The sequence below is a fragment of the Furipterus horrens genome, unplaced genomic scaffold (genome assembly GCF_987537825.1).
Source record: "Furipterus horrens unplaced genomic scaffold, mFurHor1.1.pri manual_scaffold_5, whole genome shotgun sequence".
NCBI classification, from domain to species: Eukaryota; Metazoa; Chordata; class Mammalia; order Chiroptera; family Furipteridae; genus Furipterus; species Furipterus horrens.
The window spans coordinates 80570100-80597577 of record NW_028327175.1 but is presented as its reverse complement, the minus strand read 5'-3'; the positions used below and the strand labels follow the sequence as shown (position 1 = coordinate 80597577).

At 40.1% G+C, this 27478-nt stretch overlaps 1 protein-coding gene across 1 annotated transcript in view; it reads right to left on the bottom strand.

Annotated features, from left to right (window-relative positions):
• Positions 1–26205, bottom strand: part of LVRN (laeverin) — a 59567-nt gene extending 33362 nt beyond the window's left edge. The window contains exons 1-6 of the mRNA XM_090279034.1: positions 25422–26205; positions 15795–15937; positions 13902–14041; positions 10545–10671; positions 6830–6984; positions 5296–5409 (exon numbers count right to left, since the gene is read on the bottom strand). Coding sequence (XP_090135160.1) covers positions 5296–5409; positions 6830–6984; positions 10545–10671; positions 13902–14041; positions 15795–15937; positions 25422–26119 — 1377 coding nt within the window. The 5' untranslated portion in view covers positions 26120–26205. The remainder of the gene's footprint in view (positions 1–5295; positions 5410–6829; positions 6985–10544; positions 10672–13901; positions 14042–15794; positions 15938–25421) is intronic.
• Between the last annotated feature and the right edge of the window lie 1273 nt (positions 26206–27478).

Genomic DNA, 27478 nt, shown 5'->3' with positions numbered 1-27478 from the left:
GAAACAACCTAAGTGCCCATCTGTAGATGAGTGGATCAAAAAACTGATACATTTACACAACGGAGTACTATGTAGCAGAAAGAAAGAAGGAACTTCTACCATTTGCAACAACATGGATAGAACTAGAGAGAATTATGCTTAGTGAAATAAGCCAGGCAATGAAAGGAAAATACCATATGATATCACCTAATACAGGAAACTAATGAACATCACAAACAAACAAGCAAAACTGAACCAGAGGCATGTAAACAAGGAGCAGACTAACGGTAAAAAGGGGGGAGGGGGGAGGTAGAGAAGGGGGGCAGGAAGGGGAAGGATCTAGTCAAAGAACATGTATAACTAACCCATGGACATGGACAATGGGGTGGGGATTGATTGTGGGAGAAGGGGTGGGCAGGGTGGGGGGAAGCAAAAAGTGGGAAAACTGTAATAGAAAAACAAATGAAGAAAAAATTTTAGTGGAAAAAAAAATGAAAGCAAAATAAATAAATGAGCCAAAAAATCCTCTCACCCACCCCACCCAAAAGAAAAACCTTCACATGTAGGAAAGTGAACAAAAGAAAATATAAATTATGGAAATGCAATTTTAGTGAATACTAGAAGGATAAGGATTTTCCTTCACACTGTATATCTTTCTCCCTATCTGATCCCTTCAGAATTTGGCACTCTGAAGAAGTAAGTAATGACTAAGTTTCTTTGCATAAAACTAATAAGACCAGTTGTTAATAGAGGTTTTGTTAACCAGGACTTTGACTGGAATGTCATGCCTAAAGGAGGTGTGCCTGAGCTCTGGTTATTAACAAAAAGCCCTGAGGAACTGGGATTGACTTTCAAAGGTAATAAAAGCCCACAAGAAAAAAGGCCTGGTACCTTGGTTGGTTGGGTGGTTCATGGCAATCTTTTCAGGGAAAGAACAAAGTTTGCTTTCCTGAATGATGGCTAGAAGGGACCTTAAGGCACAATAGGAAACCTGAAGGCCTGGCTGCTATGGCTCAGTGGATTGAGCATCGGCCTGTGAGCGAAGTGTCTCTGGTTCGATTCCTAGTCAGGGCACATGACTAGGTTGCACATTAGGTCCCCAGTTGGGGGCATGTGAGAGGCAACCAAACAGTGATGTTTCTCTCCCTCTCTTTCTCCTTTCCCCTCTCTCTAAAAATAAATAAATAAATAAACAAGCAAATAAATAAATTAATTAAAAGAAAAAAAAGAAAAGAAAACCTGAAGGACTTGGAAAAGACCAGTGTTTACAGGCAAGGCTGAATGGCAGGTATGTGGCTCAGCTTCTGTGCCCTGAAGGGCAAACTGAAGGTCACCCTAAAGCAGCAGTTCTCAACCTTCCTAATGCCACAACTCTTTGAATGCAGTTCCTCATGTTGTGATGACCCCCAACCATAAAATTATTTTCATTGCTACTTCATAACTGTAATTTTGCTACTGTTATGAATGATAATGTAAATATCTGATATGCAGGATGTATTTTCATTGTTACAAATTGAACATAATTAAAGCATAGTGATTAATCACAAAAACTATATGTAATTATATATGTGTTTTCCGATGGTCTTAGGCGACCCCTGTGAAAGGGTCGTTCGACCCCTAAAGGGGTCGCGACCCACAGGTTGAAAACCGCTGCACTAAAGGTTCCTTGTATAAGTTCCAGCAAAGCAAACTTAGAGATCATATGTGATCATTTGCTGCTCTTGTTGTGTTTATACAAACAAACAGGATAAATTAAAACTGGACTTAATGCAGTCCTTTTAATGACAAGGAGGGTAATCTTAAGGAGAAAAATCACACACACACACACACACACACAAAGAGAGAGAGAGGGTAAAATTTTAAAATGGGCAGAAAACCTAAAGGGACTTCTCCAAAGAGGACATACAGATGGCCAATAGATATATAAAAAGATGCTCAGCATCACTAATCATCAGAGAAATGCAAATTAAAACCACAATTAAATATCATCTCACACCTGTGAGAATGGTTATCTTCAACAAATCAAGTGTTGGCAAGGATGTGGAGAAAAGGGAACCCTTGTGCACTGTTGGTGGGAAGGCAGATTGGTACAGCCTCTATGGAAAACACTATGGACAGTCCTCAAGAAATTAAAAATTGTACTGCCTTATGACCCAGTGATTTTGTTTCAAGGAATCTATCTGAAGGAATCCAAAAAACTAATTTGAAAGAATATATGCACCCCTATATTCATTGCAGCATTATTTACAATAACCAAGATATGAAGGCAAACCAAGTGCTCATTAATAAAAGAGTGGACAAAAAAATAGTGGTACATATATACAATGGAATATTATTCAGCCATAAAAAAGAATGAAACCTTACCATTTGCAACAGAATGGATGAACCTAGAGGGTACTATGCTAAGTGAAATAAATCAAAGAAAGACAAGCACTAGATGGTTTCACTTATATGTGGAATTTAAGTAACAAAATAAGCAAATGAACAAAGTTGAAATACTCTTATAAACAGAAAACAGACAGATGGTTGCCAAATGGTAAGAGGTTGGGGGGCTGAGTGAAAAAATTGAAGGGATTAAGAAGTACAAATTAGTAGTTACAAAACAGTCACAGCAATGTACAGTACAGCACAGGGAATACAGTCAATAATATTGTAATAACAGAGGCTCAGTTCTGGGCCATTGTTATCAGGTGGCTTACAGAATTCACAAAAGAGCAGGAAAAAGATATGAAAGAAGCGAAAAACTTTCATAACGAAAGGAACAAAACCACATACGAGACAGATGGTGAGGAATCCAGAGTCCATTTCAACAAACTGGAATATGGAGAAGGAACAAGCAGTCAACCAATGCAGCGAGAGGAAATGGCAAGCAACAATGAGAGGATCAGAAACCTCTGGGACAGCTATAAAAGGCCCAACATAAGAATCATTGGTTTGCCAGAGAATGAGGAAGATGAACTAGAACTTGAAAAATTGAGTGAAAATATAATAAAGGAGAACTTCCCAGACTTGGGGAAGGGAATAGACTTGCAGGTCCAGGAAGCAAGGAGAGTTCCCAAGAGACTGGACCCAGGGAGAACCACTCCAAGACACATTATAATCAAAATGTCAAAAATTAAAGATAAAGAGAGAATCTTAAAAGCAGCAAGAGAGAAGAAAAGAATTATGTACAAAGGGGTCCCAATTAGACTATCAGCTGACTTCTCAAGGGAAACCCTACAGACAAGAAGGGACTGGCAAGAAATATTCAAAGTAATGAAAATCCAAAACCTACAACCACGAATACTCTATCCAGCGAAATTGTCATTCAGAATAGAAGGACAGAGAAAGTGTTTCCAGGACAAAATAAAACTGAAAGAGTTCATTAGATCCAAACCACTGTTATATGAGAAGTTAAAGGGACTGGTTTAAAAAACAGAAGCTAGGGAGATGAAACAAAGGCAAACGAAACAGGCAACGAGAGTGGAAAAGGAACTGTGGGTAAGGGAAACATAGTGGGGGGAGGCCAACAGGGAGGGGGAGTGGGGAGAGGGAGGGAGATGATATAGGAATTGGGGATCATGGTAGGAGGGAATGGAATAGACGGAGAGAGGTTGGGAGGAACTGTAAGCACAACTAATGGACATAATCTAAAAGGGGGGGACAACTGGAGGGAGGGGGCCACCGGGTGGAGGGGAGCAGAGGGAAGGGAAAGTGGCACAAATGTAATATTTTTAATCAATAAAACACATTAAATCTGAAAAAAAAAAATATTGTAATAACTATGTATGGTGCCAGCTGGGTACTGGAAGTATTGGGGGCAACATTTTGTAAAGTATATGACTGTCTAACAATTATACTGTACACCTGAAACTAATACAAATAATATTGAATGTAAATGGTAATTGAAAAATAAAATTTAAAAAAGAACCTAGAGAATGAATCTAATTGTTTTATGGGAATGGAACTTCTTTCCTTATTGACTCTAAGCTCAGAGGTAAAGAGTATATGTTAAGGGATTTTGAAGAAAACTAAGATTTACTATATGTGTATAAAGTTTATATATATGAAAAGTCATATAATAGACACACACACACACTTACACACATACATAAACACACACTAGCTCCTTGAGAGCAAGTACACTCCTAGGTGCTTTCTCTGCAGAACATGGTGGTTAAAGGCATGGGTTTTATGGTCAGAGAAACTGAAACTGAATCTCATCTTTAATATTTAATAAGTCTGAAACTTTAAACAATTTCCTTAATGCTTCTATGCCTATTTCCTCAACTATGAAATAGGAAAAATAACAACTACACTCAGATGATTGTTTGAGGATCGAGTAAGATTATGTGTATCTAGAACTCACACTACCTGGCACTTAAGTCCTAAGTGCTCAGTTAATGGTAAATACCATATTGATTATTGTTACTATCATAATTATCCTCATTATCAGACTAAATCCAGACAACTGGGTTATAATCACAGTTCTGTCCAATCAGGAGAATGACCTTGTCAAGTCTCTTAAACTTTTGACACTTCATTCTTCTGACCTACATAATGATGTACAGTCCAGGGGAGGAAGAGCAGAGGCACCACAGAGCAGCTGGACTGTGGGGTGGTGGGCATTTTATAGGATGTTTGCAAAGGGTAGGGCGGTTGGCATGGAACTGGGCCATTCAGAGGCTGCTGTATCAGTGCTTCCCAGAAACTGTGATTTTACAAACAGATAAAAAAAAATTTTTTTCGTTTCTGTGGGGCCAAGATAAGTTTGTCAACTTTTTATTCTCTCAATCTTTTAATCAACAGAAACCAAATATCATCTATCTACCATGAATATCTTTTCATAAAAGAAAATAGGAAATTTTACTACCAATATAATAAAACATAATTTGCAATCTCCTTCAAAGTGAATAAATTTAGCCTGTAAGGAAGATCTGGCTAGTGGAGATCTGCTGCTTTAAAATTTAGGCTAGGTAGAAATAAATGAAAGTAACCTAAACTCTAACAATACCTTTTAAGGTAATACAATAAAGTATTAGGCAACCCTTAAAAATCTTGTTTTTAAAAATAATTAGTGATTTGTGGAAACATTTTTGATATAATATGAAGTAGAAAAGGCATTATTCTTTTCTGTGTAATTCCCATGTTTATGAATACTTACAAAAAGCCTGGAAAAAGAAAACACATTAAAATGATAATGCTGATAATCGCTGGTATTTACATAATGTACTATTCCTTGTATTTTTCTGTATTTTACACATTTTCAACAATGACTATGCATTACTTTTACAAGTAGGAGAAAAAATAATAAATAAATTTAATAGACATACTTACTCCTGGGAGTTTAGGATTGAAGTAGTTAATTATTCCAAGCTCAAAATAAGATGCAAAACCTTCATTGAGCCAGATATTGTTCCACCAACTCATGGTAACCAAGTTTCCAAACCACTTTTGGAAATGAAAGAAAAAGAAGCTTTCTTAAATTTAAGTAATATTTACTGTAATTGCACGTTAAATAAATATAGAGTCAGAGACATAATTAAAATGTATTTGCTATAATTAAAATAGGACTTCAAAAAGCATGTTGTTTTAACATGAAGGGATATCATTCATGCATGTCTCTGAAATAATTACTTCACATTTAGTGATAGAAAGCAATTTTTCTTTTAAAACTGTAATGTTCAAAAATAATGAAAACTAGAGTAGCATTTCTTAAACTGTCCACTATGCCCATAAGTAAAATAAAGCAGCAGCTCTAATGTTCACTTCATACCTAATTATAGCATCTTATACTCTAAATAGACTATGTCAGGATTTTTCTGTAAGCAGTTATTATGTTTTAAAAATATGATTTCATCTGCGCAATATACAAATCACTCAAGTAATCATGTTCTGCAAGATGATTCAGCTCTAATTATTTTCTATATGAACTTAACAGAAAGAAAGTGTCAAACAGATGATGAATAGAATCAGGAAAGAAAAACACAATACTGTCCAAAACCAACAAACCCACACCCTGGTATTTAACCAAATTCTTATAACAGCTGTGTACTCATAGTTAGCAGCCTGTGTTCCAAAACAATGTGTCACTTAGTATATAATAAAAAATGACATTTAGGGGAACTGATCAAAACTTGTGGAAGTGTGTGTTGACTGTGTAACATGGTGTTTCTTTTTCAATCCCAGTAAACCACTTTTTCTCCAAATTTCTTATGGATCCATATAACAAGATAATTTCATAATTTAGATAATTTCTTTCTGACAGGCTTGTATTAATAGAGTCAAGGTCAAAAGGCATGTGTGAGAATTTCTATCAAATCAAGTAACTAAACTTCTAAAATCACAACATGAAAGCATATAGTTCTATTGAAATGAATCTTTGTTTCCACCACTTTTGGGGCCGCAGCTCAATGGTCCATTAACATTCATCTCATGAACATGTTGCCTATATCCCTCTAACCTCTTTAAAAAAAAAATAAGTTTGTAACAATCTATTAATGAAATGTGGATATCTTTGAGTGACCTTTTGCAATGTACCTTATTTTGAGATGGCATGAAAACAAATAATCATAGCTCTGCTTGGCTTATTTTTCCTGAAGAAGACTTTGTGGAGCAAAGTTAATCTTTGGATGTAAATACCTGACCCTCCAGTGGACGGTAAGGTCTCATCAGTATGATCCACCACCGATTGTTCAAATCCACTCAGGATCTAATTACACAGAGCTCCTTATTTTTCTCTTGTTCTATTTTTTGAGTAATTTTTAAAAATTTGGTATGCAGTGCGTTGGATTTTTGTTTTGTTTTGCTATTTTTGATAGAGCACCAGGAGAGCATCTTGTGAAATAAGAAAAAACATTTTACCACATGCCTGATGTCCAATCTCGTGGGAGACAATGTGGGAGATCACCGTCTTTTTTTCTGTTAGTTGATCATCCGGTTGCAGCAGCAATAATGACTCATCGAATATCAACAGTCCCCAATTTTCCATTGCACGGTTGTCAAAAGTAGGCAAGGCAATTATATCTAAGTGAATTTAAATGGAGGGGAAAATAGAAAGAAAATACAAGTGAGTATGAATAATCTGAGAGAAGACTTTAAAGACAAATACCAAAGGCAGAAGACAGAAAATAAATTTTATCTATATAAAAATTAATAATTTTGATAAAGGCCTTGTATCCAAAATATACAAAGATTCTTAAAAGTCAACAATAAACAGTAAACAACTTCATAAATTTGGCAAAAGACCAATATAGACACCTCACTAAAGAAGATATACAAATGAAAAATAAGCTTATGAAAAAGATACTCAACACCATATGTCACTAGGAAATTGCAAATTAAAACAATAATGAAACAAAAACAACAATGAGATACCACTACACACCTCTTAGGGTGGCTAAAATCCAAAACACAACACCAAATGCTGGAGAAGATTTGGAACAACAGGGATTCTCATTCATTGCTAGTGGGAATGCAAAATGGTACAGCCACTTTGGAAGACAGTTTGGCTGTTTCTGATGAAACTAAACATAGGCTGACCATACAGTCTAGCACTCGAGCTCCTGGGTATTTACCCAAATGAATTGAAAATTTATATCTATACAAAAACTTGCACACAAATGTTTACTGCTTCTTTATTTGTAATTGCCAATAAGGGGAAGCAATCAAGATGTCCTTCAATGGGTGAATGGATAAACAAAGTGTGGGCCATCCATATGATAAATAGTGTATTATTCAGTGATAAAAATAAACGATTCATCAAGCTATGGAGGTTCATGGAGAAACTTTAAATGTACATTACTAAGTGAAAGAAGCCAGTCTAGAAAAGCTACACATGGTATATTCCAACTACACATCATTACGGAAAAGGCAAAACTATAGAGACAGTAAAACAGATCTGCAGTTTTCAGGGACTTAGGGGAGAAGGCAGGATGAATAGGCAGAGCACAGTGAATTTTTATGGTAGTGAAACTATTTTGTATGATGTTATAATGGCATATACATGTATTATACGTTCATCAAAACTCATAGAAATGTATAATATACAGTGAACCCTAGTGTAAACTATGGACTTTAGTTAATGATACATCAACATTGCTTCATCTAATGGAAGACGTTAATAGCAGAAACTGGGGGCAGGATGGGGAGAGGAATAAGAGGTATATAGTAACTCTCTAAAAATAAAATCTATTTAAAACTAAATATTTTAGTTCCCTAAAAAACACCATAAACAAATTTGAAAGGCAAACTACACACTACGATAAGTATTTGTAGCATATGAGAGGGGACCAAGAAAATCCCATATTTATCTTCTGGAGGGTGGACCCCTTGTAGTGCAGGTGTCCCCTGCTAGGTGAGTGTTCTAGGAACCCATCTGATTCAGTGTACCAACTGGCACTGTTGTGAGAAGCTGCATTCAGCTTCAGTGAATTATTTTGAAGACTCTTTCAATGTGTTTGCCCATTTCGTGATGGGTGACTTATGAGCACACCTGGCCACACTGCACTGTGTGTTCAGCAGTTTTTGATCCAAAACAGCATGACCCCTATGCCCCCACCCTCCCTATTCACCCGCTCTCACCCCAAGCAACTTTTTTGTTTGTTTCTCCCGATGAAAAAAGTCCTCAAAGGAAAACATTTTGTCAATGTGGAAGAGGTGAAACAAAAAATGGCAGAAACACTAAAGGCATCAAAATTGACAAGTCCAAAAACTTCTTTGAGCAGTGGAAAAACATCTTGATAGGTGTACTACATCAAATGGAGAGTACTTGAAAATGACTTAAGTTTAAACATGTAAGAATAAATACACAAATTTTTATAAATAAATTCTGGTTTGGGGAGTACCACCCTCATATCACAACCAGAAAATACTTTTTTCAGTAAAGAACTCTGACAACTAAAAAAACAAACCAACAAAATAAACCAAACAACTCACTAAAGAAATAAAATTCAAGCAGCTAAAAATCTTATATAAAATGTTCAACTTCTTTATCAAAAAAATTTTAAAACAATGGTATAACTTAATCTTTCAAATTTATGAGAAGCTTAATAGTTAGTATTGGTTAGCATTAGTATTAATAATTAGTTCTAGGAAAACTGGCACATGGCCTGCTGGTAAGGGTGTGAACTGGTACAGTCTTTCTGAAGCAATCTAGCAAAATGCTTCATAATCTTTAGAAATGTTCTTACCCTTCGATTAAATCACTCAACTTTTGGAATTTATACTAAGGCAAATAACACAGGTATTTGTAAACATTTCCTTATAATGGTTTTCTTTAGTGTTCTGGAACTACCCTCCCACCAAAAACAGTGGTAGAAGCAGTTCTAATATTCAACCACTGAGGAGTAAATAAAGTATTTTGTCAAATTGATATGTAGGTAACCTACCGCTTAAAAATGACAACAAAAAAGAATAGTTATCTGTATCATGTTGCTACATGCAAAAGAACATTGTTAACTCCATATCATCATCTTTGTTAAAAATAAAGAAGCAAATACAGAGAAAGACAGATCTAGACTAAGACAAGCATTGTGATATAAACCAAAGGTCAGCCATGGTTATATCTGTGTGGTAGCATTATAGGGATTTTTTCTTCTCTGTTTTATGCTTTTCCCCATTTTCCCAAATTTTCTACAGTGTGATCATTTATTACTTGTATAACTAGATGAACAATAAATGTTTTAAAATTTTCTTTTGCTAATTGAAGAAATATTATTCTTATAATCCATGCTACATCTGCCTAGTGAATGTTCTATGCTGTGCTATGCTCAATAATTTAAGTTAACTTTACACGTGGTTGAAATTGACAGTGTGGAGTAGAGAGTGTATCCAGGTCCTTACATAGCCTCCATAGATAATGCTCTATTATCTTGGGACAAACTTAGTTGACTTAGCCTAGGTTTCTCACTCTCCTAACCTTTCTTATCCTCCACCCACTCCCATCCTACCCACCGACCCATGCCAGAGAAACAAAATACATTTACATGATACCCACACTTGAGAGAGAGAAAAAAACATTGAACAACTTCTGTGCTGAATGGCTCACATAATTTTAAGGACATACTGCATAGATCTATAAGAGATAAGTGTTTACATATTTCCTCAAGGATCATATTATACTCACACATGATTCCAATTTCATGTAACAAAAATTCACAGATGGGACCCGTAAGTCCTAATCTAATGACTCACAGCTAAAGAATATTTTTAAAAAACCAACAAAACCTTACTGAAGGGAACTGGAGTAACTCATGCAGGTCTGCTAAAAGGATCCAGAACATTGCATTGCACACTTGCATTATGACAGAAAAGGACAGAATGCAGGAGAGACAGCGGGGTCTGGAGGATGGGAGTACCCATGAGAAATCTGAAGCCTGAGAGCTTTCTGGATACCTGCTGGGCACAAGGCACCACACAGAGAAAGAGCAGGCAGGCTTTTACGTATTTGGAAGGGGATGAACTAACTCCAAAATAGCAGCTAAAGGGTGACAATGGGTCCTTGGAGGCTCCTCTGGATACACTTGACCTCAACTCAGTGCCCCCATAACAGGAAATCACCTGCATTGGAAGGGAAGATGACTCACCTGTTTTTGGAAGGGGGTAACTAATATTAAATAAATCTTCCAGAAAAGAGAAGATAGGACCTGTGATGTTCAGAGCAAAGTCTGCATTTCCATTACTGATGGCATCTTTCCGGGCCCAGATGCGAATCTAAATCAAAACAATTAAGCAGTGATTAGGAAAAGCAGTAATTGATACTGGAAAGTGACAGCCTGCCTGATCCAATTCTCTGATACTCTCGAGCCAAAGTCACACTTTTTCAAAAGAAGCTATAAAACAAAATGTTTAAATGGATATATGGTACGCATTGAGAAAAGCCCAGAAGGATCTTCACTAAGTCATGAACAGTGGCTCCCCGAGAAGGTGTGTTATTTCAATCTTTTTCAATAACATGTATAATTATTGTAATCCAAAAGCGATGTGTCTACCCTTACAGAAAATGTAGATTCTATGTTAAAGTAAATGGGTATGTTGGGCTTTTATTTCCCTGTTCTGGACATATTTCCAATGTTCCAAAACAGAACTGTGCAGTTAGTGAGGGTCATACAGTAAGGTACATATTAAATAATTTTGAATCATACCAATTTAAAATGGTTTGTTAATGAAAACATTAATAGTTCTATTTTATTTTCAAAATTTGGAATACATATGGTTAATTTGTCTAACTTTAAGAAGTTCATCAAAAGTCTTATGATTTTACAGTTGTTGAAGCAAGTAAATTATATTCTCTGTTTATGATGCTTCCACTTTAGTAGGTAAAAAGAAACACCTGAAATATTTTATTAGTTTAATGTAACCATGTTGTTTGGGCATTTGGAAGTTATTTCATTATTTTAGTGACTATTATAATTTTCTGTTGCTTTAAAATTCATTACTATTTTAATGTGAAATTATTTTATACTCCCAAACAATGCCAATTAAGCGTTTTTAATGTAGTTGCTAGTGTGAATGCTAAAGAACATATATGAAACTCAATAACCCTGGAACAGAAGTTACAGCGAGATGGGGGAATTAATATAATTGTCCTGATGTGAGTACAGTAAATTTGAGAGAGCTATTTGCAAAACATTACAGAAAATGCTAAGGAAATGAAAAACAGCGCAACAATATTTGCAGATTGTTGCACTCCAAGAACACATTCACCTTACTTTGCTTTAATTTCTGCTAGAAAATTTGTCTTGAATTATATGAACTTTGAATTATGTGAAGTCTTCAGGAATGCTCCCCTTTCACAAAATGCAACCACCTGTTTTTGAAGCCTCCTGCCTTGATCCCTCATTCCTTCCAACCTTCCCCTTTCTTCCGAGGTCTCATTACCCTGGGAAAGAGGTGCCCAGGACCAAGCCCATAACCCTCCCCAAATCTAGTTCTAATTTCTGAGGTAACAGGAAGACTGCTAAACCAAAGCCCACACTACTGAGCATAAAGGATAGGCTCCTGTCCCCATGTTCAAGATAATAAATACATTTTAATTCACTTGATTATTTGGAAAGTAATGGCAATAACAAAGTCTGTATGTTAATTTTCAATTTATAAAGCTCCTCCCATAAACTACCATTCTATAAGCCAAAATGCAGGCAAATAATGGAGATTTCAAGCTGGGTGGAAGAGGTGGGTGGCCCCTACTAGGGCAGCAAGGAGCATTTGGAGATGCAGCAATAAAGTTCCTCCAAAACCACACTCAGTTCACCCATGTGTTCTTGTGGCCATCCCGAGACACAGCTGACCTCAGCATCTAAAAGAGAGGAATATCTACACACATGCCCGTGTGTGCGTGCTAACTCCTACTCAAAATATGTTATTTCCAACCTTAGTTTTGTGTTTCCTCTGTTTATCCTCATGCCACACATTAACTGCATTTTCACTAAATTTCCTCCTACTTAATGAGCAATTTTTATGTAGTCTGGATGTTATTCCAAGAGTACATTTTAGTTCCCCTGTAGAGTATATTGTGGACTCCTTCATTTCATAGAGTTGAGCCAGAGCCAAATGCAACATTCCACTGATAAACTCATCCCAAATTTCAGTTTTCTGGCTAACAACATTACTTTCTTAAGCATTTTCCATCGCCTCTTTGCTTCTACAGCAGCTGGCTTTCTTTACAGGGTGATCTTTCGCTGACAAACATATTTGCTCCTTTTATAAGAATTGTTCATGTGCAGTAGCATTGAGAGCAACAAGCCGCTTGAAGTGTGGATGCTGACAGACCACCGTGGGTCACTCATGAGCTCCGGGGCCCGCTCCTTCATGCCAGGCACAATGCATGTGCTTTCAAACCATGCCTGAGTATATTTATCAATACATAGGTCGTGAATATTTGACTTGGCCAGTGTTACCTCTGTGAATATCGAGGACTTAGCAGTGATTTTTCAGGCAGGAAAATTAGGCTGGAGCCAATAGCTGAAGAAGATAATGAGCCCCTGTTTGTATCTGGCACAGTATTTGTAGCTCATCATTAGGTCAGGAGTAAAAGAGGAGTAACTTTGAGTGATTCTCCCCCTGATGGCAGACTTGACTCATCCACTGCTTCCTTGTCTCCACAAGTAGGAGACAAAGTAGGAGCCCAGAAGATCTTGGGCCCAGGGGAGAGCCTCAGCCAGCCGTGGGGCCTAATCTTCCTCGGCCCCATGAAGTTGATCTGACCACAAGGAACTGGGACTACAGCAATGGCCTTACTTGCCTCCACACTCTAGCATAGGGAGTGAAGCAGTTTACAAAGTACTGGCACAATAATCTGGATATTTCCCTAAAGGATTACTATGTAATGAGGATATAACTGGGTGAAAACTAGGTATTTCAGGACAGAGCACCTACTTTATACAACTCTGGGGAAGTGTTGCATGCCCCAGAGCCAAGGAACCCAGTAGTCCTGCTTCTCAGTAGGGATGGTATTTAACCCACACCATTTCAGCCACAGCACTGGTTCCCTGTTGGTGTCTGTTTTAGTTGTTTGATGCTCATGCTACACTGGTTCCTAGATATTCTGAGTATCACCCAGATTCAAGACTGTATTAACATTGTAGGTGAAGTAAACAACAGGTAGACCTGAGCTTCAAGGTGCCAGTACATCAGCTTTCCCTATTCTCTCTTGTCCTCCAAAAGGCAGCAGCAGCCTGGGAAGAGGGGGCTCAGAACCTGCCTTGAGTGGGCTTAATGTGTGCCCTTCTGGGGAAACCCCTCCATAAAGCTACAGTGAAAATTGTTGTGTTTCATTCCTCAAAACCACATGAAGAGCTTTAAAAAGGCTTGGAAAAAGTTGGAATGAGAACCAGGAGATGATGATGGGATAGGTAGCCATAACCCTTCGGTGCAGAAAGAGTGGATGAACAATCTGCAGCCAGTACAAATGTATCCTTACCTGGAGAATCTTCTTTACTCACCTCCTTGCCCCTTTCAGTTCGGTTGACATGGTCATAGTCACATATAACAAACGCAGTTAAATAAGTTGGCATGTGGGGTGTGGTGTAAAAGGTGGTAACAGTCCATTTGTTTCCATTCCCATCTTCTTTTCCAGACTGATCTGGAGAGATTTATTTTAGTCCAAATCACTATAAACCTAAGCAATAATATCTACCTTTAAATTAATTTGTCAAGTTGATTATCACCTGGCTGCTTCTTCCCAACTACTCCCCACAGTCTAGCAGTTTGGGTTTCTCTACCCTTAAGCTATCAAAACCACATTAGGAAGATGTAAGGATAGCACCTTGGTTCTGAATTAGTGTGTTGAGTAATATAGTCTTGACTGCGGGCCACATCCATGAGCATTGGAAGTTAGGCCCATGATCTGCTTCCTCTCTTTTCCATCCACTTGTACCATTTCCTAGTCCAGCTCATTTCTCACAACACTTAATCTAGAGCTTCCCAGGCCCATGGTAGGTCAACAAGGTACAATTCTGCCCACTTCAGGTTTCAGTTAGGTCTTCAGTGGAGGAATGTGGGCAACTGCATCTCATGGTTTAAGGAACCGTAGCCCCGGCCTGAGCATGACTGCAGCCAGCATTCTGATCGTGCCTGTCTCTAAGTCTCAACATAAGGCTGCGTGTGGAACATGACTGACAACCACTCAGAGGGTTGCCATGGGAACTGGATCAAAAGATGCTCATCATGCTCATTATATTTTAGAACTCACTTTGCTTTCTTTATCAGTAATGTAACATAAATAGTCTCTAGCGAGGAGTGTGTGAAACCTTGCACTTAGTGCTAGTGTGGCACCAAGATGTTTTATGGCTCCTGACACAGACTGGTCACTGCGGCCCCTGTACTGGTATGTGTAATCTGTTACTGCCAAACGCCTAATGGCTAGGGATGGTTTATGAATTTTAGCCTTGTATCTCTTATATGTATCCTCCTCAATAAAAGGCATAAGGGATGAAAGTTTGACTGCTGGTCTCCACTAGAGAGGCAGTCACCTTCCTTCCCCCAGACATAATAAAGTCCTGGGTAAAAAGTTTGTTCTGCCGTGGTCACAAAGCCTCTATTGGACAGAGCAACTTCCAACCAAGCCTAGGGTGTGTGTGGCACCTCCGCCATAGAGGAAGGCTGGGGTCTTTAACCTAAAATCACAAATTTGAATGTCTGCAAGGGCCAGGTAAATACTTAATGTGAAAAAGGCCAATGTACACTACCAGGGACTGGCCAGATCATAGCAGGCTAGTGAACATAAGCCCAATCTGTAGGTGGCAACCTCTTTTCAGCTGTAACTATTGCTGTCATGTAAGAACTGCAGGTTTAGTGTTGTTAGATCTTTTAAGTTTTTAAGGAAATAAGAATTTTTATTTTTATGAGAAATCTCTGAATTTTTTAAAGTTAGGTATTAATTCGATCAAAAGAAGAGATTCATGTGAGTCAAAGAAAACACCTCTTTGCTCCAGTTTCAGACTAAGACCACTAGCTTATTATCACTTAGGATCAATAGTTGAAGCCCAAACTAATGGGCAGACAGGCTGCCAATGTATAAGGACAGCATACTGTCCTCAGCTTCTAATACAAAAAGAAACAGGATTCAAGACATGGAACAGTGCACATGCTCACTCAACGGCATCTACCACCCCCACTGACTAATAAAATGAAGCTAGCATTGCTCATGCATGCGCATTCCAGTCCACTCTCCTTGGCTGACAGGTTACATTGATGTCGCACACACCATTCTTGTTATATTAACTATTGGCTGGACTTTCTGTGGAGAGACCTTGTGTACACACACACACACACACACACACACACACACACACACATATATATATATATATATATAGACAGAAAATGTTACTTACCTAGCTTTGGCATGTTAGAAAGAGCCACATAACTTGGGTGATGAATAATTGTAATATTAAAAGTTGCCTTCAGAGCGGGTTCATCAAAACAAGGGAAAACATTCCTGGCAGAAGTTGGTTCCATCTGAGATGCTAGCAGGGCCCTAAAATACATTTTTGGGAAAAATCTATTTATTTTTATCTCAAACCAGTAGAAGAAAAAATACTAAGGAATTATGGCTTATAATTATATGCAGGAAGAAGCTAGAATGGTTTCCCCTCATTTTCCTTGCTGCCATCCCCATAACACACACACACTCCAATTCTCACAAGACCTAAAATACAACAGAACTATTTAATTGTCAACCACAAAATAATATTTACTTCATTACATCATATGCCTTTAAAACCTTTTACAAACAAAATAGAACAAATATAACCAATATGCAATGCCAGGCTTTTAAAAACCAAGTATTTTTTAAAAATAAAGTTACTACTTTGGGAATGGTCTATTGCTTTTATCTTCCATCAAAATGCAAGTCATCTGAAGAATGCCTACATTGTTACCTTTGCTCACATATTCCCTCTTCTTCCTGGTTGAAAACTTATAAGACGTTTTATTTTGCACATTCTTGGGGGATAAACAAAGTGGGTAAGTGCCATTGAACAAAACAACTTGTATTTCACTTTTTGAATTACATTATATGTACGTAGATTTATCAAATCCCTGTTGCTCCTTTCCCCAATCTCCATGGAAAAATACAAAAAGTGACATTACCCCACTGTGCACTGGTGATATATAGGGAAAACTTAGGGACAAGAGTACCCTGAGCAAACAAGGAGATGGTCAGGTTCACCCTCTGTAAAAACTGCCTGAGTCTGACAAGAGATGGGTCCTAGAAAACAACTTTTTCCTCAGAATAAACCTGCAGTCTCATATTCCCATTTTCCAAGACTCCTTGACCTAGGAACCTGCTTTTAGATGACTATTGTGGAAGCTAAATTCCTCTTTTTCTCCTCGGGTCCTGAGACTTAATGTCTCTGAAGTGTCTACCCTTGCTGCAGGCCCAGTTCTTAAATAAAGAAAAGGTGAATTCAACAAAGATATCTTTAGAGAGCATGGCCCATCCATTACCTATCGCTTTGGATTCCTCCTCTGCCATGACAAGGCCCTTGCTCACTTAGAAACTCACACAGCTTTAGGAAGGACACGCAGAACAGCTGGCACATTCACAAACTTCTCACAGTCAGCTAATTTGATGTATTCATAACCTATGATGAAAATGCAATTTCAACCGTCTATTTTGTCCTATTTCTTTTTCCCACTTTATTATACTCTTGCTAGCATGGACTTGAACTAGGCATACAAGACTCTGACACTAGCAACTTTGGCTGCAAGACTCCCTTCTATCTATTATCAATGGAGCAATCCTGAACAAGTCACATATTCTTGCTGAGCCTTAGTTTCCTCATCTAAAAAGAAGACAATGATACTACCTACCTTTTATTGTTGTTTGAGCTTCCATATTATTAGTAACTAAATTAACCAAAAAATGACCTTTGAATTATTTTATATTTTTGCCAATCTCATAAATTGTTTTTGATATAAGTGAACTACAGAAGAATTCAATGAGGAATAAGTTACAGCATAGAGGTAGAAGGCTGGAAATCATTAATTATGAATGCATTTTAAGAGGATACAGAGGTCACAGTTGACCACAGCTCAATATGAACCAAGCCTGTCTCCACAATAAACTTTAAACTACCAGACATTAGGAGTTAAGTATTTTTCCTCTGTATCATTTATAATACTTGGCAAAAATGTGAGTTCATAGCAATTGAATAAATGTTTTCTCAGCTTTGGAGGTACTATAAAATAAAGGCAGGTTGATATTAGTATATACAAAGACTACAAAGTATTTTTGCAGAGTTTGTTACATTGTCATTTGTTTGTTTTGTCATATTGGTTGCTATCCTTAAAAGGGATGGAATAAAGCAGAAATGATTCAAGCAACTGAAAATCTGGTGGAAAGAATATTGAGCAGGGAATTCAGTGACCTGAGTTCTTGCTCAGGGTCTGGAGTGTAAGCACAGTGCTACACATTTGGGAAAGTTGCTTAAACTCCTTAGGCATCCATTTCTAGAAAATGCACAGATGGGACTAGATGATCTCTAAGTCCACTTAGAGCTCTAAAAGTGATTCTGACAGGGTTCCAGACATCCAACAGGACAGAATAAAGAAGTCATCTAGGGCTGGGAGAAACAGTCCCCAGAGAGCTCATGCACAAGCTTCAGGAGATCTATGAGTTCTCTGAAACTGTAGGACATTTTGTACTAACAGTGATATATTAGCACGAAAAGGAGTGATGTAGAGTGAAAAAACACATCCAATTATATAATACATGTTTACATATTTGGAAAGCCAACAAATGCCTATTGATTGTGTAGCAGAAACTATATAAAGTAAAGCTTGATAACATCTCTGCTGCCATGACACAAACCATATAAATCTCAAGGAGGTTCAAGATGGGGTGGAGGGAAAAATCAGACTCTTTCAGGAAATGGGAAACTTTTATGCTCATCAAAATGGGTTACAGGTGCCAAAAGGCTGAGAACATCAGCTTGGAGTCACCACTTTAACAAATCAAACATCAAGCAAGTACCTTTCAATTTCATGATTCAGGTCTCCAGAGAAGTGAAATTACAGAAATCCACTTGGATTTTACTCAACTATTTCTCCCTCCCTGGTTTTATACAAACAAACAGAATGGGAAAAATCCCTACAATACAGTGTCTTTCTGGATCTCAGTCTTAACTACAACGGTCAGAGCCAACCAGCAACATATACAATCTGGTTATGCCACATCTGAGGACCAAAAACTGATATTTAGTTCTCTTCCTTGGACTCAAGCAGTCCTGCAAAGATATCCTGACCTCAGAAAATAGAACCATCTACCACTCTCTCCTCCTTTCAAACCTCACTAAAACATGCTATTATGATGCCCAAGAAGTCCAGGGTTTAGAGTGCTCAGCTGGTGAGGGAGTTAATTTGGGAGAGTTTGTCTCCAAACAGCTCAGTATTGCAACACCACTTTCTTTCCTGCCCTCTTGTACAGATGGAGAATCATGGACTCACCACGTTCTTGTGTTGGAAGAGGTCTTAGTGGTCAAGACCACTTGATGCTCTTGGGAATAAATCTACTACCATATAAAAAATATCCACTCAGTAAGGGATTCCATTCCAAATTATTTTATGAACTCCGTATGTCTACAGCTTTAGTTTATAAGTGCTAAATAACATAGCTGGTGAAAGATTAAATAAGATTCTTTGCAGAGCTGTCCTCAATTTTTTTTACATGACACACTCAGAAATCAAAATATTTAGTGAAGACAGATGTTATACCACTGGACTGTGGTTCAAGGATTGGCCCATGAATGATGTTTGTTTATTACTTGTGTAATAAGATCTAAAAACTGAAGTTTCCACCGGGCAACAAAACATAATAGCTGTAAAATTCCAAAGAAAGGTGCCAAACCATGTTATGAAGATTTTCAAAGTAAATGGTCTAAGAACCTGTGGGCTCCTCTTGAACTCCTCAGCTACATCAAGGACAGAAAAGAACTGTCAGGAAATGGAGACCAAAAAGATCAAAAAGGACATTTCCTGGCAGGGGGAATGGGGGGAGCTGATGGTTATTTTGCCAAAGCCTCCTGCTTTCAAAGAGTTGAAAGGAGGTACAACCCTGTAACCCTGTGCTAAGGGTACAAGACTCCTTGGAGAGAAGTATATATGTTTTCTGAGACTCAGAGGCCAGTGCCCAACTGAGTCTTGAAAAAGTTGAAATTGACACTGACCAGAGTCTAACTGCTACAAGCTGGGAGTCTGAAAGGCAAGAGAACTGACTGCTTTGGAAGCAGAACCAGAACTGACTGCCTTGGGACCCACATCAGTCCCTGTCAAGTGTTCCTTGGAAGAGCTATGGGCCCTGAGACACAAAAAGACAAAATGAGCCACTATGGGAACTGTCTTGGGTTCTGTCCAATAGAGCCACCTGGAGGAGCTTGGAGATACACTACTCAATGTCTAGGGGCTGAGGAAAGAATCACAAATGACCATCAGAACAGAAAAATAAGAAAAACATCAAGCAGGGTCAAGGGAATTGTAGGAGAAAGAAAAACAGTGAGAAAACTCCGAGAAGTCCAGGAAAATAACATCTCAAGGGAAAAAGGCATCTACTAGACCCAAGTAAGATTAAATGACAAGAGTACTGGTTTAAGTGAAAATGTCCCTGTGTGTCACCCCCCCCCCCATCTTCCCCAGTCCCACTGGACCTGATGGGGTTGAGACAGCAGCTCTCAGGAGGGAAGGGGAGGACTAGAAACATGAGGTGGAGAAATGGAAGGACCACTACCTGCGACCTTACTGCAGGTTTCCTTCCTAAAGCCAGCTCAAACTTGGAGAAGTGAGGCTGAACGGGCAAAGAAGGAGATTTCACAGTAAATTAAGTTCAATGTATCAGGAAGGACTTGATTTTCTAATTTCTGTATCTGGACAATGTTTGTGACTTAGTGACCACAGATCATCTGCCACCTAAGAATGAGCAGGCAAGATTACCCCAGAGACTGATTATAAAATGACCATGGAACAAACACAGCAACATTTTTTAATGAGCCATGAGGTGTGCTTTTTCAATATGCTCATTACACTGGTTTTCAAGATATGGGAGCTAAATTTTGGAAGGGCAAAACCATCTCCCAGAAAAAACTGCTCAGCCACATGAAGTGTGTGGGTACAACACTGCTATAGGATAATGAAATGACTTATTTTCTCTGTGACACCAATGACATCATGCACCTGACACTTGAGTTCGCCAATCTTGTTTTGAGATTTCTCAATTCTTTCCTAATATTACTCAAATTTCTCTCTTGTGTGTCATACCCTGAGGTCTGTGCCAGATTTCCTAGCATAAACAGTAACTGGGAGGGAGTCTTTCAATTCACTGTACACTCTTTCTACACCTGCACAAAGTGATTGATTTTGATCATGCTGTTCTCTCCTTAATTTGTCCAGAATAAAGATCCCAGTCTTCTCCAGCCATTTCATATGAGCAAGCTGCTCCTACTCCTTCGCTCCTGGTGGGGACAATTTTGAGGTATGGTTCACAATCTCTCCAAAACTCCCCTCCATGGGACTTTGACTGATCTCATATGCTGGCTTGGTCTCCTTCTCTTCCAAGTCATACTTCCCATTCTCCAGTTGGTTTTTCCTGGGAATACTTCCTAAGAAATTATTTTCACAAGAAAATTTGGGTCAGGGTCATACCATGTCAGAAGGAGAGTGTCCATTTGTCCTTCTCTCACTCTTCCCAGTCTTTCTCCCCACATTGGAAGGGCTTTATACTCCTCTCGCTTACTATATAGCAACTGCTCTCATCAAAAACTGAGGGGACATGAAAGCTGATTCAGTATGCAAAAATCAATTAATACAATATACCATATTAATAGACAATAGAAGAAAAATCACACAATGATACATCAACTGATGCAGGAAAAGTGTTTGTAAAAGCCAATACCCATTCATCATGAAAAAACCCTCAGAAATATATGTATAGAGAGGAGAATCCTCAACTTTATAAAGAATATATACAAAAACTTACACCTAACAACCTACTTATCTGTGAAAGGCTAAAATTTTCCTCTTAGGAAAAAGGCAAGAATGTCCACTCTTACTCCACTGTACATAGTGCTGGAAGCTTTAGCCAGCACATTAAGGTGATAAAATAAAATAAGTGGCATACGGATTGGAATGGAAGAAATAAAACTATTTACAGATGACATGATGTTCTACATAGAAAATCCCAAGGAATCTACATGCATACACACACATTAAAAAAAAAAAAAAAAAAAAAAAAGCCCTACTAGATCTAGTAAGTGAGGTCAGCAAGTCACAGGATACAAAATACACATATAAAACTCAGTATTCCTATTAGTAACAACAAACACATGAAAACTAAAATTAAAAACACAATGTCACTTAAAATCACTCAAATAAAGTACTTATATGTAAATCTAACAAAACAGAGGGTAGTATGCTGAAAATGATAAAATGTTGATGAAATAGATCAAAGATCTAAATAAATGGATATTCTGGGTTCATGGACTGAAAAATTCAACATAGCAAAGAAAGGAAAAGAGTGGACAAAATGGGAACAAAGAATATGGGCAACAAATAGAAAACAGTAATGAATATGGTAGATACCAATTCAACTATATCAATATTGATATCACAAATGAAAGCAGGGACATCACTACAGATTCAATGGGCATTATGAGGATAATAAAGAATACTATGTAATACTCTGTGTCCACAACCTGATAACCCAGATGAAATGAATCAATTCCTTGTAAGACATAATCTTCCAAAAATTACACAAGAAAAAAAAAAAAAGGACAATCTGAATAGGCCTGTATCTACTAAAGAACTTGAATCAGTAATTAATAATTTTCATCAAATAATTATTAACAATTAGTAATCTTTCAAAACAAAAAGCACAAGGTCCAGATGGGTTTACTGGTAAATATGACACAACCTGAAATAGCAATATGCCAATGGATGGAGTTGGGGAAATACTGCTTTAAGGGACATTAACATTTTGATCTTGCTCTCAACTTTCTGCACATGGAAGGAGGGAACCAGACACTGACACACAGAAGCACATGTCCAAGGCATCCAGGAGGTGGCTCCTATATGGGAGAAATGTGATGGCCCCTGTCAAGTGGAGAAAGGCCAAGAACAGGCGGGAATCATCCCCAGAAACCTCTGAGAGTAGAAAATCAAACCTAAACATTAAAAGTGGGAGACAGTGATGCTCTTTGAAAATCATTTTCTAGAATGATTTTCTTTCTCTTTTCCCTTAGGGTTGAGTAAAGTTATTTTAAAATATTAGCCTGTCAAAACTGTGATGATAAAGGGTCACCAAAGAAGAGAGGTAAACATGTTCTGACTGCTGCATCTAAAATGATAGACACCCTAAGAAAAATGTGAAATCTGTAGGCAGTTTCTTCCCATATGGGAATCTTCTTCTTAAACTCATATCTACCAGGAATTTGGCAGGTTTCATGTTTAAACAATAGGAGGATGCTCCTAACAATAATACCCTGAGTTAATGATAGTAGCAACCACTACACACATTGTCGATCACGGTGTCCCTCTTTCTCATTTAATTCTCACAACTTATCTAATGGTTGACACTTATTGCATGTATTTCATGAACAAACTCAGAGAGGTAGAGAGACTGGCTCAAGTCACGTGGCTCAGTGTCACACTCAGGCCTGTGGGTTTCTAAAATCTGTCTCACTACAACTCATCACTTTGACTAGGTTCTTTGTGACCGTGGCTTCAAGTCAGTCCTTTTCCTTTTGTGAATCATTTTGATTGGGTCAAGCAAAAGTCTTGGTTTGGTGTTATTTATCTTAAATATCTAATTCTAATTTTCCTTTTTAACAAAGACAGAGCCACCCTCAGAAGTAGAAGCTTGTGGCTTCAGAAGCAGAGACTTCAAAAAACAATTTTGAGGCAACAGCTCCTTTAAGATACCACAATTCTGGAGCTCCACCTTGCTCTATGAACATCTGTAAAACTTTATTAAGATTTCTGCCTGTTTGAATTTTAATATTCTCAAAATATGGTTTCTAGTTACCTCTAAAGTTGGCAGCACAATAGAAAAAGGGACTTTCCCATGTTTGCTAGAGCAGTTTATCTGAGCCACAGCCTCATTAAGACTTCCTGTTAAGGAAGAAGAAAGAGATGGGTGAACATATGATTTACTTACTGACAGCAGGAAATACTATCTCATTCATATGCACAGAATGGGCATTTTTTTTTCCTTTGAAAAAGCTTGCACCCTGAACTACACACAGTTACTTCAAAAGGTTTCCAGTGCTCATGGTCTGGTTACATGGCATCCTAATGTGAAACTTTTCAAAACAAATTTTCAAGCACTGGTGCATTTTTGAAAGAGAAAAACCATACTGTCCTTAAAAACAAAAGTTACAGATTACACATCCACTACAGCAGCTTATTAAACTTATTTTAAAACCCATGAAGTTTTTAAAATAGCACAGGAGATGATTTAGGGGGTAATTTAGTGGGTTTCTTTCTCTTAGAGAACATCTGAGAACATTTTCTCTAATAATAAAGGGTAAAGTACATGCAGTTGTGTAAACCGCAAATGCTCCACCAGTGCGTGAGTGAAGGAGATCGCCAGTTTGAAAAAAAAAAAAAAAACTTTTATGTGTGGAATCTAATAAACAAAATAAACCGAGGAACAAAACAGAAACAGAGGCATGGATACATGGAACAGACTAGCAGCTGTCAGAGTGGAGGGGGAATTGGGGGGTTGGATGAAAAAAAGTGAAGGGATTTTTAAAAACCCAACATGTATACATAACACATAGACGCCGACAGCAGTGGGGGGATAGCCAGAGGGAAGGAGGGGTGGAGGGATGAGTAGAATAGGTGGAGGTGGGCAATGGGGACCGAAAGAGACTACTTGGGGTAGTAGTGCAGAGTGCAGATGATGTTTTATTGAGTTGTACATTTGAAACCTGTATGGTTTTGCGAACCACTGTCTCCCCAATAAATTCAATTAAAAGAAAAGAAAAGACAAGACTTTTTTGGTATCTTTCACCTAAACCATTTATCTCCCGGTGCTCGCTGGAGGTTAAGTAATGTGGTCGCAGACCGTCGCAAGAGGCAATTCTTGAACTGAAAATATTACGTGTGGGAGGCATTATCTCAAATGAATATAAAAAGAACATATGTACACTACGTGAGCTTGCAAAGTCAGAGAGGAGGTCTACCGTCACTTGTATTTACTTTTCCAGCAGGAGAATCCCAAAAGCGCCGGCTTGAACACTCCGCAGAGCTGTTCAAAGAGCTGGGTGGGGTAGGGGATGCGGCTGCCCACCAGCAAAACCAGATGCAGGCCCCAGGCAGGGAGTGGGAGGGGATGAATTAAAGGAGATTCCGAAGGTTTGGAGAACTTTAGCAAAAAGAAAAACTACGAGAACAAACAGCCCCGACGAGAGTCCATTGTTGGAAGAGCAGCAGTTACAGAGCACGGAGGAAAAAGAGGCAGTGCATGTTGCTGAGCACCGAGGGGCGCCTGGGGAGCGAGCAGCGGGGAGGTCAAGGGTGCGATGGCTCAGGGCTTCTCCAACTTTATGCCTGGAATCACCTGCGGATCTCATTAAAACGCAAATTCTGATCCCTCTAGCTCCCAAGCATTACAGCTGTTGCTGCTCCGCGGACCGAACATTGAGTTACCAAGGGATTTGTTTACTGCGGTGAAGAAATTGAGGGTTAGAGGAAACAGGGACTTTCTGAAGAGAAGGACAAACTTCTGAAGGTAGCAGCGACCTTAAAAGAGACAACGAGAGAAACAAACTGGATGGGCAGGGATGGGAATGAAAACTGGCCACGATCTCCAAGCCTTTATTCCAAGCAGGACCTTTGGAAGGAAGCTAGGGAAGGAGGCGTTTTCCCGCTGACTTGGGAAGGGCAGGAAACACGCGCGCTTGGAAGCAGGTGGGCAGCTAATGAGACCGACGCGGGGACCGAGGAGGCCCGGGCCGGCTTGCCCTTACCTGCGCTCACCCTGGTCCATGTAGACATTGAGGAAGAGTCCCTCCCTAGTGTCCCGGTGCACCGAGCCCGAAAAGCTCAGGTGCAGCTCATAGAGGCTCCCGGGCTGTAGGGCCTCGCGGAGCTCCAGCACCATGTACTGCATGTCCAACTCGAACCACACGTTGTCCACCGGCACGTGGCCCACGGCGGCGTCTCCGGTGCCCGCGGACAGAGGACCCCGCACCTCGGCTCTGTCACAGTCCAGGAAAAGGCTATGCAGCAGCAGCAGCGCGGTAGCCACAGTGCAGCGCACAGTGATGTTTACGCGGCCAGTGAAGTGCAGCGCAGGAGGCGAGAGCTCCTTCGGCTGCAGCCGGGGCCACAGCTCCAGCTCGTAGTGCAGTGGCACGAGCCAGGACGGCAGGCGCAGCTGGTCCCAGGGCCCCGAGGGTTTCCGCTTGTGCGGAGTGGCCTCCACGGCCGGCTCACGAGTGGGGTCGGGCTTCCGGGAGGGCGGCGACTCCCCCTGCTCGCCCGGCCGGGAAGGCCCGGCGTCCGGGATCCCGCAGTCGTGAAGCTCCGACGGCGCGACGCGCACGCAGTGGCCGTACAGGGCGGAGAGCACAGCCAACGCCAGCAGAAGCGCGGCTGCCAGCCCGGCCAGCAGCAGGGCTACCGCGCGGCTCACGTAGAACCCGGAGCGGGAACAGGGTCCCATGGCCGGGACCTGTGGCAGGGATGAGGTGAGAGCCCCGAGACGGTGGCGACGGCTCGGTACCCTGGGCCGAGTGCTCGGGGGTGGGACCCCCCCTTGTTGTGCCGTCCCTCCTCCTCCCGGAGGAGCTGGGAGACAGGAGTGGGCGATTGGGACCACAGCTTCCCCCTCCCACCTAATCAGATCCAGGTTCCTGCCTTCCCACCCCTCCCGTAAGAGGCCGGGGAAGAGGCGGACCCGGCGAAGCCACGCGTGAGCCCCTTCGGGTCTGAGGGGAAAGCCGTCGCAGAAGAGGCTTCCAGAGTTGGTGCGAGGAGGAGACCGTGGGAACAAACTCGAATTTGGACACTTCTGGCAGGGATATTTGGATTCATGGGATTTGCTGGGTGGGCCACGGTGCAGTTCAGGTGTTGTCGGGAGAGAGACAGGCACAAAGCACCTTCAGCTCCTTGACTGCAGTGAGGAGCGGGCTGGCAGCCCACCTGCTGGGCATCACCGGATATTCGTGCGCTAGGAGCTGGGGTGGAGGCTTAAGGATTTAGACTTTTGGGGATGCATTCAGAAATAACCCTGCGAAGGACAATGGCGCGGTCAGAACTAACTTCTCGAGCCTAATTTTTGGCACGAAATTCACGCAGCACTGGCTGAGAGTACTGGGATGAAAGCAAGGTCTGGCGTCCTGGAACATTTTCGTAAGCAGGGCTGGAGGCAGGGGCAAAACACCCCAAGGAGCGTGGCGTCTGCTTCTCCTCGGTGAAGGAGAGGGGAAGACCCTTATACCTCCAGACGGGACGGAGCGAGAAGCCGCCACTTGGATCTGCAAATGCCAGGGACTGGGTGTCTAGTCCTGAAGCCGGGTCTGGCTCTCCGCAACCCTGCGCGGGGGAAAGGGGAATCCTGCTCTCGAAACCGGCCTTTTCAAGTACAGAGAATAAAAGAATCCGGGGGCCAGCTTTTCCACTCGGCAAGAGCCGAGCTGGAACTTGTGTCCCAGGCGGTGCGGTAGTCAATGAGGCTTTAGGCATGCGGGCATCTGTTTGCAATTTAGCGATGCTCCTGGGAGAGTCCCCGCCTGTGAGCGAAGTTCCGAGTCTGCACGCGCTCTCGGCTGAATTGGGGATAGGTTGCAAGTACTATGGAAGCGCTGCGGAAGAGGGAGGAAAGGGGTGGTTAAAGATCCTGTTGCTGGCTGAAGATTTATGAGTGTATTCCGTCGTTGGACTCCTTCAATTATTTCAGAACGGAGGGAATTTTTCCGTCACAGCAACAGAACTGTCTTCTCTTTACTTCTCTTAACTGTATCTCCCTTCCAATGAGAAAAGCCTCCCACCTACGTTAAGACACAGGGTAAACCCAGGTGAT